General features: G+C 44.4%; 1 protein-coding gene across 1 annotated transcript in view; it reads left to right on the forward strand.

The window, feature by feature from the left end:
• SYAP1 (synapse associated protein 1) overlaps nucleotides 1–15,013 on the forward strand; it is a 32,027-nt gene extending 17,014 nt beyond the window's left edge. The window contains exons 5-9 of the mRNA XM_082864462.1: nucleotides 2,506–2,645; nucleotides 9,674–9,822; nucleotides 11,179–11,237; nucleotides 11,688–11,835; nucleotides 13,974–15,013. Of these exons, the coding sequence (XP_082720588.1) occupies nucleotides 2,506–2,645; nucleotides 9,674–9,822; nucleotides 11,179–11,237; nucleotides 11,688–11,835; nucleotides 13,974–14,101 (624 nt within the window). The 3' untranslated portion in view covers nucleotides 14,102–15,013. The remainder of the gene's footprint in view (nucleotides 1–2,505; nucleotides 2,646–9,673; nucleotides 9,823–11,178; nucleotides 11,238–11,687; nucleotides 11,836–13,973) is intronic.
• The last annotated feature ends 362 nt before the right edge of the window (nucleotides 15,014–15,375 follow it).

Genomic DNA, 15,375 nt, shown 5'->3' on the forward strand with positions numbered 1-15,375 from the left:
CATGAAGAATAATTCACTTGGGACTTCCCTGGCGGCACAGTGGTTGAGAATCTGCCTGCCAATGCAGGGGACACAGGTTTGAGCCCTGGTCCGGGAAGATCCCACACGCCATGGAGCAACTAAGCCTGTGCATCACAACTACTGAGTCTGCGCTCTGGAGCCCGTGAGCCACAACTACTGAGCCTGGGCACCTAGAGCCCATGCTCCGCAACAAGAGAAGCCACCACAAGGAGAAGCCCGTGAGCTGCAACTAAGAGTAGCCCCCGCTCACCGCAACTAGAGAAAGCCCGCCCGCAGCAACGAAGACCCAACGCAGCCAAAAATAATAGCTCTATTTTTAGTTTTTTGAGAAACCTCCATACTGTTTTCCACAGTGGCTGCACCAATTTACATTCCCATCAGCAGTGTACGAGGGTTCCCTTTTTTCCATATCCTTTCCAACGTTATTTGTGGTCATTTTGATGAAAGCTGTTCTGACAGGTGTGAGTTGATACCTCACTGTGATTTTGATTTGCATTTCTCTGATGATTAGCGATAATGAGCATCTTTTCATGTGCCTGTTGGCCATCTCTATGTCTTCTATGGAAAAATGTCTATTCAGGTCTTCTGCCCATTTTTTAATATATTGCAAATATTTTCTCCCATTCAGTAGGTTGTCTTTTCATTTTGTGAATGGTTTTCTTTGCTGTGCAAAAGCTTTTAAGTTTAATTAGGTCCCATTTGTTTATTTTTGCTCCTGTTTCCTTTGCCTTAGGAGACAGATCCAAAAGTATTGCTACGGTTTATGTCGAAGACTGTTCTGCCTGTGTTCTCTTGTAGGAGTTTTAGGGTTTAATGGTCTTACATTTAGGTCTTTAATCCATTTTGAGTTTATTGTTGTATATGGTATGAGGAAATATTCTAATTTCATTCTTTTACATGTAACTATCCATTTTTCCTAGCACCATTTATTTATTGATTGATTGATTTTTGGCTGCGTTGGGTCTTCATTGCTGTGCGCGGGCTCTCTCTAGTTGCGGTGAGCAGGGGCCAGTCTTCGTTGCGGTGCACGAGCCTCTCATTGCAGTGGCTTCTTTTTGTTGCCGAGCACGGGCTCTAGGCGCGCGGGCCTCAGGAGTTGCAGCGCACAGGCTCAGTAGTTGTGGCTCGTGGGCTCTAGAGCTCAGGCTCAGTAGTTGCGGTGCATGGGCTTATTTGCTCCACGGAATGTGGGATCTTCCCAGACCAGGGCTCGAACCCATGTCCCCTGTGTTGGCAGGTGGATTCTTAACCACTGCGCTACCAGGGAAGTCCCCCCAGCACCATTTATTGAAGAGACTGTATTTTCCAATTGTATATTCTTGCCTCCTTTGTCATAGATTAATTGACCATAAGTGCATGGGTTTATTTCTGGGTTCTCTATTCTGTTCCATTGATCTAGATGTCTGTTTTTGTACCAGTACCATACTGTTTTGATGACTGTAGCTTTGTAATATGGTCTAAAGTCAGGGAGCATGAGCCAGCTCTGTTCTTCTTTCTCAAGATTGCTTTGGCCATTTAGGGTCTTTTGTGTTTCTGTACAAATTTTAGAATTATTTGTTCTAGTTGTGCAGAAAATGCCATTGGTATTTTGATAGGGATTGCATTAAATCTGTAGATTGCCTTGGGTAGTATGGTTATTTTAACAATATTAATTCTTCTAATCCATGAACATGGTATATCTTTCCATCTGTGTCGTTTTCAGTTTCTTTCATCATTGTCTTATAGTTTTCCAAGTACAGGTCTTTTACCTCCTTAGTTATTAGATTTGTTCCTAGGTATTTCTTTCATTTTGATGTGATGGTAAATGGGATTATTTTCTTAATTTCTCCTTCTGATATTTTATTGTTAGTGTATAGAAATGCAACAGATTTCTGTATATTAATTTTGTATCCTGCAACTTTACCAGATTCATTGATGAGCTCTAGTAGTTTTTTGGTGGCATCTTTAGGATTTTCTATGTATAGTATCACGTCATCTGCCAACAGTGACAGTTTTACTTCTTCCTTTCCAATTTGGATTCCTTTCATTTCTTTTTCATGTCTGATTGGCAAGAAATGCCCTGGGAATGCAATGGTGACTGAGAAAGACCCAGTGCCGCTTCTCCGCAGATCATGGCCAGGCAGGGGAAAGTCTCATTGTTGGTTCCCTTGCCGAGCCTTAGCTGAACACTTGCCACCCTGCCCAAAGGGCCGTTTGGGCAGGGCGGCTCAGTAGCCGTGGGCCAGGTGGCTTCCCCCAGAGGACTCCTCAGCCTCGGGCCTGGCTGTAGGCCTCCCACGATGCCCTCTCCAGTTGAAACTGTTAAAGAATATATGAAAGGATTGGTCATTCTCCACTCTCTCTAAGGCAAGCAGGTTAAAGACAGCTCAGTGTACTTTGCGGCTGAAGCATTTAGGAGAATTCAGTGTGTCAGATCACTGATGTGTTATTACTTATTAATTGCAGTCTATGGTTTTCCCCATGTTTTTCCTCTTTTTTTGAAAGGACAAGAGGAACTTCCTTCGTGACCCTCCAGCCGGCGTGCAGTTTAACTTTGACTTTGATCAGATGTACCCTGTCGCCCTGGTCATGCTCCAAGAGGACGAGCTCCTGAGCAGGATGAGATTTGCCCTTGTTCCTAAACTGTAAGCAGTGGGCTCACGAGCCAGAGTGGCATGTATGGCCCTGGTCATGTACCGGGTATCGGAGAAGAAGCATGGGATGGGGGCCAGGATGCTCTCAGACGTTCTTTGTGAAAAGGGGCTCTGCGGCCCTTCAGCAGCACCCTCCCAACCCCACCCCCCACATAGGGTGCCATAGAATCAAAACTCAGGGTGGACTTTTTGGGAATTTTGGGGTCCAGATGATATGTGCTCTTTTATCCCCAGTTAGAAGGTAGAACAAATTTTCCTATAAAAACAGCAGAAGTGCCCATGCCCTCCTGAATAAAATTAAGGTCTCCCGAGGCCCATCAGGACCACTGCCTTTTCTCCACTCAGGCTCTGCTCTCTGGCAGCAGCAGTCTTGTTCTGCTTCCCACCCGAGGCTTCTCCCTCTGCAGATCTCTGCTTGTCCATTAAGCTTCAGCACATGCATCCTGACTTCTGTGACATGACCATCAGCAGAGGCCACCTCCCTTCCCCTCTGCCACCATGGGTTCTTTCTCACCTTTTCTAATTCCAGTGCCTTCTTTTGAATCTGCCCCATTTTTAAAGTCAGCGGTCTTTGGTGTTCCGTGACTGTTCCTGTTTTATGACTCTCTCTTCTTGTTTTATGATGTTGTATTACTGTTCTCTGAGGACATGAAGTCTGGCTTTCTTGAGATACCCTTTTCGCTATGCTCTTTCCTTGCATCTTGGATTTGGGCTGGCTCTGTGGTTCATGCTGCAGGCTTTTCTTACCCGTCCTTTGGGACTGTGTGCTCGCCAGGGCCATTTGGGCAGAGCGGCTCAGTAGCCCTGGACCGGGTGGCTACCCCTAGAGGACTCCTCGGCCTCCATCCTGGCTGTAGGCCAAACAGTGGGGAGAGCCTGAGCCCTGCAGCTTCAGTACAGCCATGTGCCCCCGTTCTCAGCTGTACCAACTGTCCCTGAGTGCAGAGCCCTGGGCTCCCGGTCTCTGCTGTGCGGGAGTTCAGTCCCTGGCTGTCTCACCGCTCCTTGGGGCCTCGGCACCAGCCTTCAGAGCCGCCCGGTGCCTCCTGCCTCCACGGGCTGCCTTTGAGAGAAGAGTGGCAAAGCTCTGGGGTCAGATGCGCTCCCGCAACTCGAAAACCATTCGAATCACCCCAAGCCGCACGTTGGGCTCTGCCGGTTTCTCAGGACTGTCCAGAGGCCCTGAGGCACTCAGATGTGTGGCCTGGGGTGCTCGTGGCAGGCATGTAGTTTTGGTTATTGCCGATTCTGCATTCCCTCTCGCTGCTGCCAGTAATTTTAGATTTCTTTTAAGCTTTGGAGAATTGATATTTGGCAAATAGTATTTTTGTTTTGTCACCAGCTACGAAAACTGCCCATTGAGTAATATAATTCCAGTTTCCTACTGCTTATTCTGTTAGGGAAGATTTAGAAATTAGGGTTATTTTTTATGAGTCTTTATCTGTTAGGAATATTTACTGAAGTATTTATGGATGAAAGGACATGATGCCTGGCATTGCCTTAAAATATTCCAACCCCACCCAAAGAAAAGCATTTATGCAGGAGAGAGGGGCATAGGTTTTGAAACGTGGTTGGCAGAATGCTGGTAAGTGTTGAAGTTAGGTCACAGGTACATGAGGGTTCATTGTTCTAGTTTCTCTACTTTTGTTGAAATTTCCATATTAAAACAAAACAAAAATGAGCCATCACATATAAATATAAGACTTCTGGACTTTTCCTTCCGACATACAGAAGTACAACCGTTATCATTTGGGACATTTTTTCTTTTTTTTTTTTTTTAATTAATTAATTTATTTATTTTTGGCTGCATTGGGTCTTCGTTGCTGCATACGGGCTTTCTCTAGTTGTGGCAAGTGGGGGCTACTCTTCCTTGCGGTGTGCAGGCTTCTCATTGTGGTGGCTTCTCTTGTTGCAGAGCATGGTCTCTAGGCATGGGCTTCAGTAGTTTTGGCACGTGGGCTCAGTAGTTGTGGCTCATGGGTTCTAGAGCATAGGCTCAGTAGTTGTGGCACACGGGGTTAGCTGCTCCACGACATGTGGGATATTCCAGGACTAGGGCTCGAACCCGTGTCCCATGCACTGGCAGGCAGATTCTTAACCATTGAGCCACCAGGGAAGCCTTGGGACACTTTTTCTGAGTAGAAGCCATCATTAACCAGGAACAATTTAGAAAACAAAACAAACACTTGCTCTGTATTTCAAAATGCTTTTTCGTGTGTTAGCACTTCCCTGTGACAGCAGTGCTAGCACCAGACAAGGCCCTGCTGGTGTCACAGGGGCACCCTCTGAGGCCTTTCTGCTGATGACAGTAGGGAAGTCACAAGTCTTTCCAACCTCAAGCTGTGACGTGCCCATTGTTTCCCAGAAGGTGTTCACAGCATACGAATACTTTAAAATAGTCCATGAAGGTATATGTGGTCAGATTAACGTTTGGGCGTTGCTACAGCCGATGGATTTCTTTATCATAGGACTTCTCAGAACCTTTAGTGTGTCATCTGCTTTGTGACTCCGTAGGGCAACCGAATATCTCTGCAGTGTGCCTGTGATCGCTTCCTCTTACATCAAGAGGGAGAGACTCTGGAAAAGAAAACAGTCCAGATGTTATTAAGAGAGCAGACATTGCCCATGATCACTGTAGAGAGATAGTATTCCTATTTCATTTTGGACATTTCATAGAGGTCAGAATTAAAACTGACCTGAGGGCTTCCTTGGTGGTGCAGTGGTTAAGAATCCGCCTGCCAATGCAAGGGACACGGGTTCGAGCCCTGGTCTGGGAAGATCCCACATGCAGTGGAGCAACTAAGCCTGTGCATCACAGCTACTGAGCCTGCGCTCTAGAGCCTGTGAGCCACAACCACTGAGCCCTCATGCCACAGCTACTGCGTGCCTAGAGCCCATGCTCCGCAACAAGAGAGGCCACTGCAATGAGAAGCCCACGCACTGCAACGAAGAGTAACCCCCACTGTCCGCAACTAGAGAAAGCCCGCACACAGCAACAAAGGCTCAATGCAGCCAAAAATAAATTAATTAATTAATTTTTTTTTAAAAACCTGACCTTGAAAATATTCAGACAGCCCACTACCTCCTGGGAAGGCTAATCTCAGTTTTGTATAGCTGTGATGTTAGGGTTTAAGACCCTTGAACGTATGTGGGTAAACAGTCAATCCTAGTTCCTTCATTTGGTCCCCAGGTGTCCTAGTCTCTGTACCCCGTCACCATCCAGGGCATTAACCTGTGAAAGTGAGTTCCCCTAAGTGAATATGATGTGCTGTCTCATTGCAGAACAGCACACTGTAGTGTGTCATGTTGCCTTTTTTTTTTTTTCGATACGCGGGCCTCTCACCATTGTGGCCTCTCCCGTTGCGGAGCACAGGCTCCGGACGCGCAGGCTCAGCGGCCATGGCTCACGGGCCCAGCCACTCCACGGCATGTGGGATCTTCCCGGACCGGGGCACGAACCCGTGTCTCCTGCATCAGCAGGCGGACTCTCGACCACTGCGCCACCAGGGAAGCCCTGTCGTGTTGCTTTTTAAGGCAGCCTAAGATTTCCTTAGCTCTTCTGGCAGCTGCAGTGTACTACTGTTTGCACAACTAAACTTGTGGTCGTCTTTGACCCTTTATGAACCATTGTTCAGTCAGGTCTCCCTCCTGTGATCTACTTCCAAGAGAAAAAGACAGTTATGGGAATTCCCTGGCAGTCCAGTGGTTAGGACTCAGCACTTTCACTACCTGCGTTCAATCCCTAGTCAGGGAACTAAGATCCCAAAAGCCATGGCGCAGCCAAAAGAAAGAAGGAAAAAGACAGTTATGAGGCCTCATGATTATGGGAAGTGCTGCTGGGCACATAGTAAGAACTTAACAAGTAAGAGGTCATTTTTCCTGTGACCATCTGTTTTGGCCGACAACTTGTCTTATTCATCCCTGAATCCCCCCAGTACCTAGCATAAGGCCTGATGCATGTGGCATTTGGTAAATATTGGTGGAATTAATGAAAGAAAAGATGAGTTGTATCTAGCTACCTATCATCTTGTTACCTGACCTAGCTTGTGTAGATAGTCGTGCATTTTGCTTCTGTCACTTAGAAAGCTAGCTCCCTGACCCAGCTTCACCATTCTTAGATGTGACAACAACGTGTTCTGATGTGCTGTCTAAGGCCAGCCCTGTCCTCATTCACAAACCTGAGTCTCAGTATTTTTTTTCTGTTCTCACTGGTTTTCTTCTACTCCTTCAAAGTCTTTTTCTGTCATGCTTTCTTTCTCGACTTTCTTGGCTTTCTCGACTTTCCCTTCCATTCTAAGAACCTGCATCCCTTCTATTAAACCAGGGGGTAGAGAGGCATTCTCCTACCCTTTTGTCCTCTCTACTAGCAAAGCATTTTTAGAACATAAAATGAGGCACAAAAAAAAAATCCACACGTCCTCCGCAGGTCACCAAAGCCGTTCCTTGGCTGTCCTTGTTTTGTATTGTTGTTGTTGTTTTGGGAGGGGGTGTTTTTTGTTGAGTCATGTTTTGTCTTCCACCTTGGAGATTTTTACTTAATTACTCTGAGGTGAGCACAGTCATCAGTGTTTTTTTTATTATTTTGAAACAATCACAAACTTATGGAATGGTGGCAAGTACAGTATAAAGAACTTTTTTAATGAATCCTTTGAGATCTGATACCCCATCACCCCTGAAGCTTTAGTGTGTATTTCCTACAAACAAAGATTTCCTACATAATCAGAATGTAACCATCCCAATCAGGAAATGGTCACTTAATGCCTTATTACTGTCTAATTCTCAGACCCTATTCAGGTTTTACCATTTGTCCCAATAATATCCCTTTTAGCAAAAGGATCCACTTCAGACTCACATGTTGCATTTACAGTAGTTTTAGTGTCTCATCAGTCTCCTTGAGTCTGTTGCCTCCTGTCAGGTGGCACGTATTGCCATTTTGTTCCACTACTGTCCACACTTTGGTCACTTGATGAAAGTGGTGTCTGCCAGCCTTCTTAACTATAAAATTACTCCTTTCCTCTATGAAATTAATAACTGTTTTCTGGGGAGGTACTTTGAAGTTCTGTGAATATCTCATTTCTCCTCAAAATTTCCATGTATTTATGTATATCTCTGTGGACTCATGGTCCTGTTTTATGCAATGGTTATAATCCACTGCTATCGTTATTTATTTTGATGCTCACATCATCACGTATTTGCCAGTGGAAGCCTGTTCAGGCTGGCTTCTGTGTCCTTTTGACTCATCCCCATCATTTTTTTTTTAATTTATTATTTATTTATTTATTTATTGTTGGCTGTGTTGGGTATTCGTTGCCGCACACGGGCTTTCTCTAGTTGCGGCGAGCGGGGGTTACTCTTCGTTGCGGTGCACGGGCTTCTCATGGCAGTGGCTTCTTGTTGTGGAGCTCGGGCTCTAGGCGTGCGGGCTTCACTAGTTGTGGCACGTGGGCTCAGTAGTTGTGGCTCGCGGGCTTAGTTGCTCCGCGGCATGTGAGATCTTCCAGGACCAGGGCTCGAACCCACGTCCTTTGCATTGGCAGGCGGATTCTTTTTTTTTTTTTTTTTTTTATTTATTTTTGGCTGCGTTGGGTGTTCGTTGCTGCGTGTGGGCTTTTCTCCAGTTGCAGCGAGCGGGGGCTACTCTTCGTTGCGGTGTGCGGGCTTCTCATTGCGGTGGCTTGTCTTGTTGCAGAACACAGGCTCTAGGTACGCAGGCTTCAGTAGCTGTGGCACATGGGCTCAGTAGCTGTGGCTTTTGGGCTCTAGAGCGCAGGCTCAGTAGTTGTGGCTCGCAGGCTTAGTTGCTCCGCACCATGTGGAGTCTTCCCGGACCAAGGCTTGAACCCGTGTCTCCTGCATTGGCAGGCGGATTCTTAACCACTGCGCCACCAGGGAAGTCTCCCTACCATTTTTTGAGCCCTTCCTTTCTGGCATGAGATAGTCCTCCAGGCTCACCGTGTTCTTCCCCTGCTGTAACCCTAGAATTGGCCATTTATCCAAGGAGTTCTGGTTCCTTTTAGTGGAAAGTGGTGTTTAGAAAGCAAAGTCTAAGCATTAGGCATGCTCATGGTTATTGGGGTGTCACTCTTCCTTGGCCCACTCAGTGGACAGAGCTAGTGTGCTCATATACACACACATGGACTTGTTTGCATCTCTCTCAAATGAAAACCATGTGTTCACAGTGATACTTCACAACAGGGATCATTCTAGAGTTTTCTCTTTCCATGATTGTAACTCCCTTTTCTGATGGTGAGAAACCTGGTTTCCACTATCCCTAATATTTTTCCTTAAGCAATCAATCCCCTTGCGAGTGACCAATCTTCCTTTTTCACCACCACCCACTCCCGAGCTCAGACACCCTCCTCTCTCTGCTCAGGCTCTCACTCTCCATTCCAGGCCGCCCCCGTATGGATACTTACCTTACCCCTCTTGGGCACCAACGCCCCACCCCAGGTGACTCTAATGTGCAGCCAGGTTTGAGAACCACTGAGAGTTCTCAGGTTGAACTGCACTTCAGTCTTTTTTTTATCAACCATCTTCCACCTCATTGCTAACTGTTACTGATTGCTAGTTATTTGCAAGCTACCAGACATTTCCTCTCATGAAGAGCAACACCTACAATACTTTATTCTCACTGCTTGAAAGAGTTTAATCCTTCGGTAAACAGCAGACAGTTGGTGGGGCCCCGGCTCTGCTTCCGTCTCCCAGGTTGCTCATGGTGCTTTGAAAGCAGTACCCTGTTTTCCTCTGCTGAGGGCAGTGTTAGTATTAAAATACCAAGAAACACTGAGGTTTCATTAGTGTTCTATAAACTTGTCTTTTGCTGCTGTGGAGAAGATAGCTGTTCTCTTTATCCTGTTATTCAGCTTTCAATTCAAAAGCCAATGAGAATTTCGTTTGAGCCTCATTCAGATTTGAAAATGTCCCTAAAAGTCATCTGTTCCCACCTCCACTGCAACAGCTAAACCCTGCACACGCTTTATGCATGCCTTCTCAAATGTGTTGTTGTTTATCTTTGCAAGTGTGAAGGAAGAAGTGTTTTGGAGGAACTACTTTTACCGCGTCTCCCTGATTAAGCAGTCAGCCCAGCTCACGGCTCTGGCGGCGCAGCAGCAGGCTACCGGGAAGGAGGAGAAGGGCCACGGCAGAGAGGATGAGTTGCCACTGACAGGTATATTCAGAGAAGATGTCACTCTGTGGGAAAAAAACAAAAGAGTTACTTTTAAAATATTCTTCATTTAGAGATTCTCATGAGCTTGTCATCGTGTGTATACCAGAAATGTCATCGTCATCTTAGGGAAAGTTCTTTTCTTTCCAGAGAAAATGCTCATTCCTCCCTTGTTGCCCTCTCTCTGACCCTGCTCACCGTCTTCCCCCAGCTTTCTTTCACTTTGCTGTCTTTCTCTCGTTCTTTGGGTTTTTTATTTCTTCCTTTTTATTTCTCCCTCCGTCACCAGTCGTCTTCCCATCTCTTTCCTTGCCCTTTTTATACCTTCTGTTCTCCGCGGACTCAGTTCCCTGCTCTGCTTCATTTCTCAGTCTTCCATTCAGCCTGCTCATTTCCCCAGTATTCCAGTCTGCAGAACAGAGCTAAGATATCCAGCCTGGAGCTAGACACGAGTCACTTACACATGTGACTCTTCCTTATTCTGACAGTTTTACCCCTGGTTTTGGGGGGAAGTGGTTTATAATATCGGCAGTGATTTAATACCTATAATAAAAATTGAAACAAGATATGTATTTTGTGTCACATTTTTAACGTTTAATGAACACCTGCTGTGTATAGGTACCCGTTATAACTGGAGACTTATCCGTTCATGGAATTTTACATGATTACACAAAACAATGTGTCCTAAGGCACAGGTTGTACGGACCACTAGGAAGGTACCTGACACTGCATTTAGGGTCAGAGGAATGTAATGAATCTGCTCTACACAGTACCATTTGGCATTTTGCATGTAGATGTTAATATGAATCCCAGGTGTCTCTCATTCTTTAGTATTCCTTCTTTATTACTTTTATTGGAAAATGCCATTTTACCCAATACTGCCCGTGTATCAGGATGGGCTTAAGACAGGATTCAGTAAAGCCCGTCTGTGGTTAGGTTGAGAAGATAGAAGATGCAGCCTGTGAGGAAGAGGAGCCACTGTGCCTGAGCGTTACATTTTACTTTGTGAGAAAAGGAAAACTTGATAAATAACTTCATTCTCATTATCCTAAAAGAAAGAGCAGAACTGTTCTTCAGTGCATTTTGCTAACACTGAAGTCAAAATTTATTTCCTGCTGGAAATCTTACATAAGGGGTATTGAATATGATGATACATATTAAAAAGATCCCCAAAAGAAAGAGGCTGAGATGGTTTCATCTGGGTAGTTCTTACTGCAGAAAAACGGAAAGCAGAACATTAAAAGCTAATTTCTGTAAATTATTTAGTATGATCATGCTTGTGGATAATTTAGTTGTTGTTATAATATGTATTCAGAATTGAATCAAGCAATTCTTGTCTCTTTTATTCTCACTTCTTAGAGGCAGTACGGCCCAAAACGCCACCTGTTGTAATCAAATCTCAACTTAAAACTCAAGAGGTAATACAGTTTTACATTATACCTAGTAGCTGATGTCTGGAAATGAAGTAACTCTGTGTTGACTATCTCAGATACCATTTCAAAACTACTTATGAATATGGGTCTTATCTGTTCTGAAGAAGAGGGGTCCGGTACTTGGAGAGTTAAGGACCTACAGCTGAGACATGAGACGATTCCCTGGCATCAGTAGTTCAAGATGTGCTCGTCAGGGATGGGACAGAACGATTGGAGTGATCCAGACCATGAATGAGCGTAGAGATTCAGGTGGTAGCTCATGGGGTTACCGAGCCAGTGTGCAGGTTAGGAGGTGGAGAGCAGCGACCATCTGACTAGCAGAGGAAGGGAATGAAAATGAGGCTGCATTAAATTGTGAGATGACCATAAACACGAGCTCTAGTCTCTATATGTCGCTTCAAAAACCATTTCCAGAGCTCATTTGTTGCATTTCAGGATGAAGAGGAGATTTCTACCAGCCCAGGTGTTTCTGAGTTTGTCAGTGACGCCTTCGATTCCTGTAACTTAGATCAGGAGGACCTGAGGAAGGAAATGGAGCAGCTGGTGCTGGACAAAAAAGAGGAGGAGACAGTCGCGCTGGAAGGTACAGAGCCAATGACATCACCGTTCCTGTCCCCAGTGCCGAAGCTGACCATAGAAAATTGTTATTCTGGAGCAAGATACACAAAACTGTGTCGTAACTTTTGCATCAAAACTGCTTCTCTGTTCCCCACTAGAAGGTGGATTCTAGCACACGTGACCTCATCTCCTGTCCCTCTGCCCTTCTAAGCACAGAGGCTTAGAAAGGAGAAACAGATCCAGAGAGGTTAAGTGAGTCTTCCAAGGCGTCTCAGCCCTGAGAACACATGGCCAGGAGCGGGCAAGAAAGCAGGCACACCCCTTCACGTGGAGATGCTGCCCTGCGGCCTTCTGCTTTCAAAGCTGCGTCCTGCTGGGGTTTATACTGTAGGTAGAAGACTCTTTTCCCAGCTGCTGTGTGCCACTAGCACATCGCTTCTGGGAAAGAGTAGACTGCCTTTAAGAAACCAAATTAGCTTAAAAACTAAGGTAATTTAGAAAAAAAGTACAAGTGATGGGACTGCGTTCTTTGGCACATCAGGACAAATTACTGGCTTTCTAGTAGATAACAAGCAAAGGCTTGGGTTAATCATCATTCATGAAGCCTTCAGAGACTCACCATCGCGGAAGCCAGCTGTTCCCACTGTTGTGCAGAAAGCACTGGTGAGAAAGCTGACCTCCCAGAGGTGAACAGCCTGCCCACGTGCACACTGCACACTGCAGAGGGACTCTGCAGGAGAGAACTGCTGGGGGAAGCGGCTGGTGGGGGAAAGAGAAGCGAGTGGGGAAGTGAAAATCTGGGCTCGCTCCCCCCAGACCCCTTGTACCCCATCTATTTTCTGATACGATGGCTGCTGGCCCCCGCGGAAGGAAGGCGGGCACGCGCCCCGCGTGCAGCAGGCAGTAGCTCGAGCAGACTGTGCCCTGCTTCCCTTGCTGGTGACGACTAGTAGCAGAGAGCCTACGGAGACTGGAAGGAAGCCTGGTCAGGATTCACGTGGCATTGGCTGGCCGTTCCGGGCAAGCTATTCTTTCTTTGAATCCCTGCCCTAGTGATAATTTGGACCACTTAATATTCTTTCATATGTTAGTTGTCTTGGCCCCCCAGCTAAATTGTAAGTTCCTCAAGGGCAGGTACACCTTGTCTTTTTATCCCCTACAGCACCTAAAGTAGAGCTTAGCACGCAGTAAGCACCTAATATTCATGAAATCGGTGTTTTGCTACGCAACATGGTCACTGCTATAAAAAATTGAAAACATTTGTTTTTTCTTTTCTCTATAGGTACTAAGTTTAAGGTTTATTTTTACAAGATGAAAATGAATTTTAACTTTTACTTTTTAAATAGCTGGTTTGTTTTCTGGCTGTTTTATAACACTACATAGCAGATGCCTTATCCTATATGTATTTGCATACACCCGTATATTGAGCGTCCAAGTGGCAAGTTGCAGCTCTAAATCTCACCGGTGTGAGAGCTCAGGTAGAACCCACATGGGGGGCCAGGCTTTGGCGAGAGACTGCCTGACTTCAGGTCCTGGTGTCTTTTGCCACTCATGGGAGACCACTAAGCACAGACTGTGGAGCCCTGCAGATGTGGTTCCATCCGTATGTTTGTCACTGTCAAGCTGTGTGACCTTGGGCAAGTCACTTAACCTATAAACCTCCATTTCCCCATCTGTCAAATGTGTATAACTGTATCTTTGGTCCACGTATTGTTCTAAGGATGAAAAGAGTGATATGTAGAGAGCACTTAGCCCTAGGCCTGGCTGAGTGAGTGCTCGAGAAATGTTAGCTGTTTTTGCTACCATCATCATCATTGGTAGTGGTAAAAATTAATTTGCGACCAAATATTAATTATCAATTATCCATTTAAATAGAAGGAAAATCAGAGACCTAGGTAAAGAAAAATAACATGCAAAACTTACTGACAACATCTGATACCTTTGCTTCTATATTTAATAAGTTTATCTTTCTAATCATATTAGTTAAAAATCTGTTCAAAAAAAAAAATCTGTTCAATTTTTCTGAGCGCACACAGTGCTGAAGGCTGACACAGTAAATATTTCCGTGGTAGGACTTACACAGGTAGTTATAGTGGACTGCATTGTTAAGACTGGCATTAAAAATTCAGAATCTTTTTTTTTTTTCTCATTTGTTTCTTTTAGAGGATTCTGCAGATTGGGAGAAGGAACTACAACAGGAACTTCAAGAATACGAAGTGGTGACAGAATCAGAGAAACGAGATGAAAACTGGGATAAGGAGATAGAGAAAATGCTGCAGGAAGAAAATTAGCTGAAATAAAAGAATAATCCTTAACATTCTGCTACTGACATTAAATTCTAGATGCTGACACTCGCTGAATCAGAAGGCACAAAAGAGTATGACTTTATGAAATTCAAAATTATCCTTTTTTCAAGCTGAAACTTGCCTCTTCTACTTAAGAAAAAGTACATAGGACAGTTATTCTAATAATCAAAAAGGGATGTTTTATGTAACATTTCTTTAAATCTAGTTAGCGATGTTCTTGTAGTCAGTACAGACATCTTTGTCACAGAAACACAAGTAAAATTTTAGAGTTCTGTTTTCCGTGAGGTCAAAAATAAAATATATTCTTCAATTGTCGTTTTCTAAACATTTGTACTTCTTGTTGCATTTTTGTTGATACATATGCGTTAAAGTACCTACTTAATGAATTGATAACTATCAAAATGACCAAATGGTACCAAAGAACTTAAGAGGAAGCACTTTCAGAACTGTTTTCTTGCAAGTATTTTCTAAAATTCCATCTGGAAGCCAAAAGATAAAATAATTATGTTGATTATAATGATATAAACATCACTTAGTTTGACATTGAGAAATACTGTTTCTCAAAAAATATATATTTGTTTTTCTTTGGGGCCTTTTTTTTTTTTTAAATTATGCCACATTTAGTAATGTTTTCCTAAATTTCACATCGTGCTTTTTGTAGAAAGCAGGGTCTTTCATCCTTTTAGTGTTGATGACTGTCAGAAGGCTGTTCACCTTAAAGTCTCATGTTGTTTAAATCGTCACCACATATAAATGTTTTTGCTTTTTTTGTCTTAATTAAACTGTCAGTCTTTATAAAATTGTGTTCTCTGAATACAACTTTTGGAACTTCATTGATCAATCCTGCCTGCATTCTGCTGTAGCAGCACGACCGTTCATAGAACGTGGTTACTTGAAAAGGACAGATGGCTGAACATCTGAACACTCCACGGCGTTTGCTTCCCGAACCTTTCGGATTTTTCAAAGAGCCTTTATTTCATAAAGGGGAGTAGAATTAAGACAGTTCTTATAGGGAACATGTACTTATTTACAGTCTTGATCCCATAAAAATTAGTCTATGGTCCTCTGGCAAAGATACAGTCAGCAAGAGAATTGGGTGCTTAGGTTTGTAGTTTGGGATATGCTCCTGTGAAGAAGCCAGGCTTCCTCAGCTAGGATCACTTGTGTTGTGTTCGATGAAACCACTGACCCTATTATCAAGAGATTGCCACTTGTGGTGCCACAGTTGCTGATTACTGAGTTAGAGCTCAGAGGTGGTA

Source organism: Leucopleurus acutus, assembly GCF_964270905.1.
Source record: "Leucopleurus acutus genome assembly, chromosome: X".
Lineage (NCBI taxonomy): Eukaryota > Metazoa > Chordata > Mammalia > Artiodactyla > Delphinidae > Leucopleurus > Leucopleurus acutus.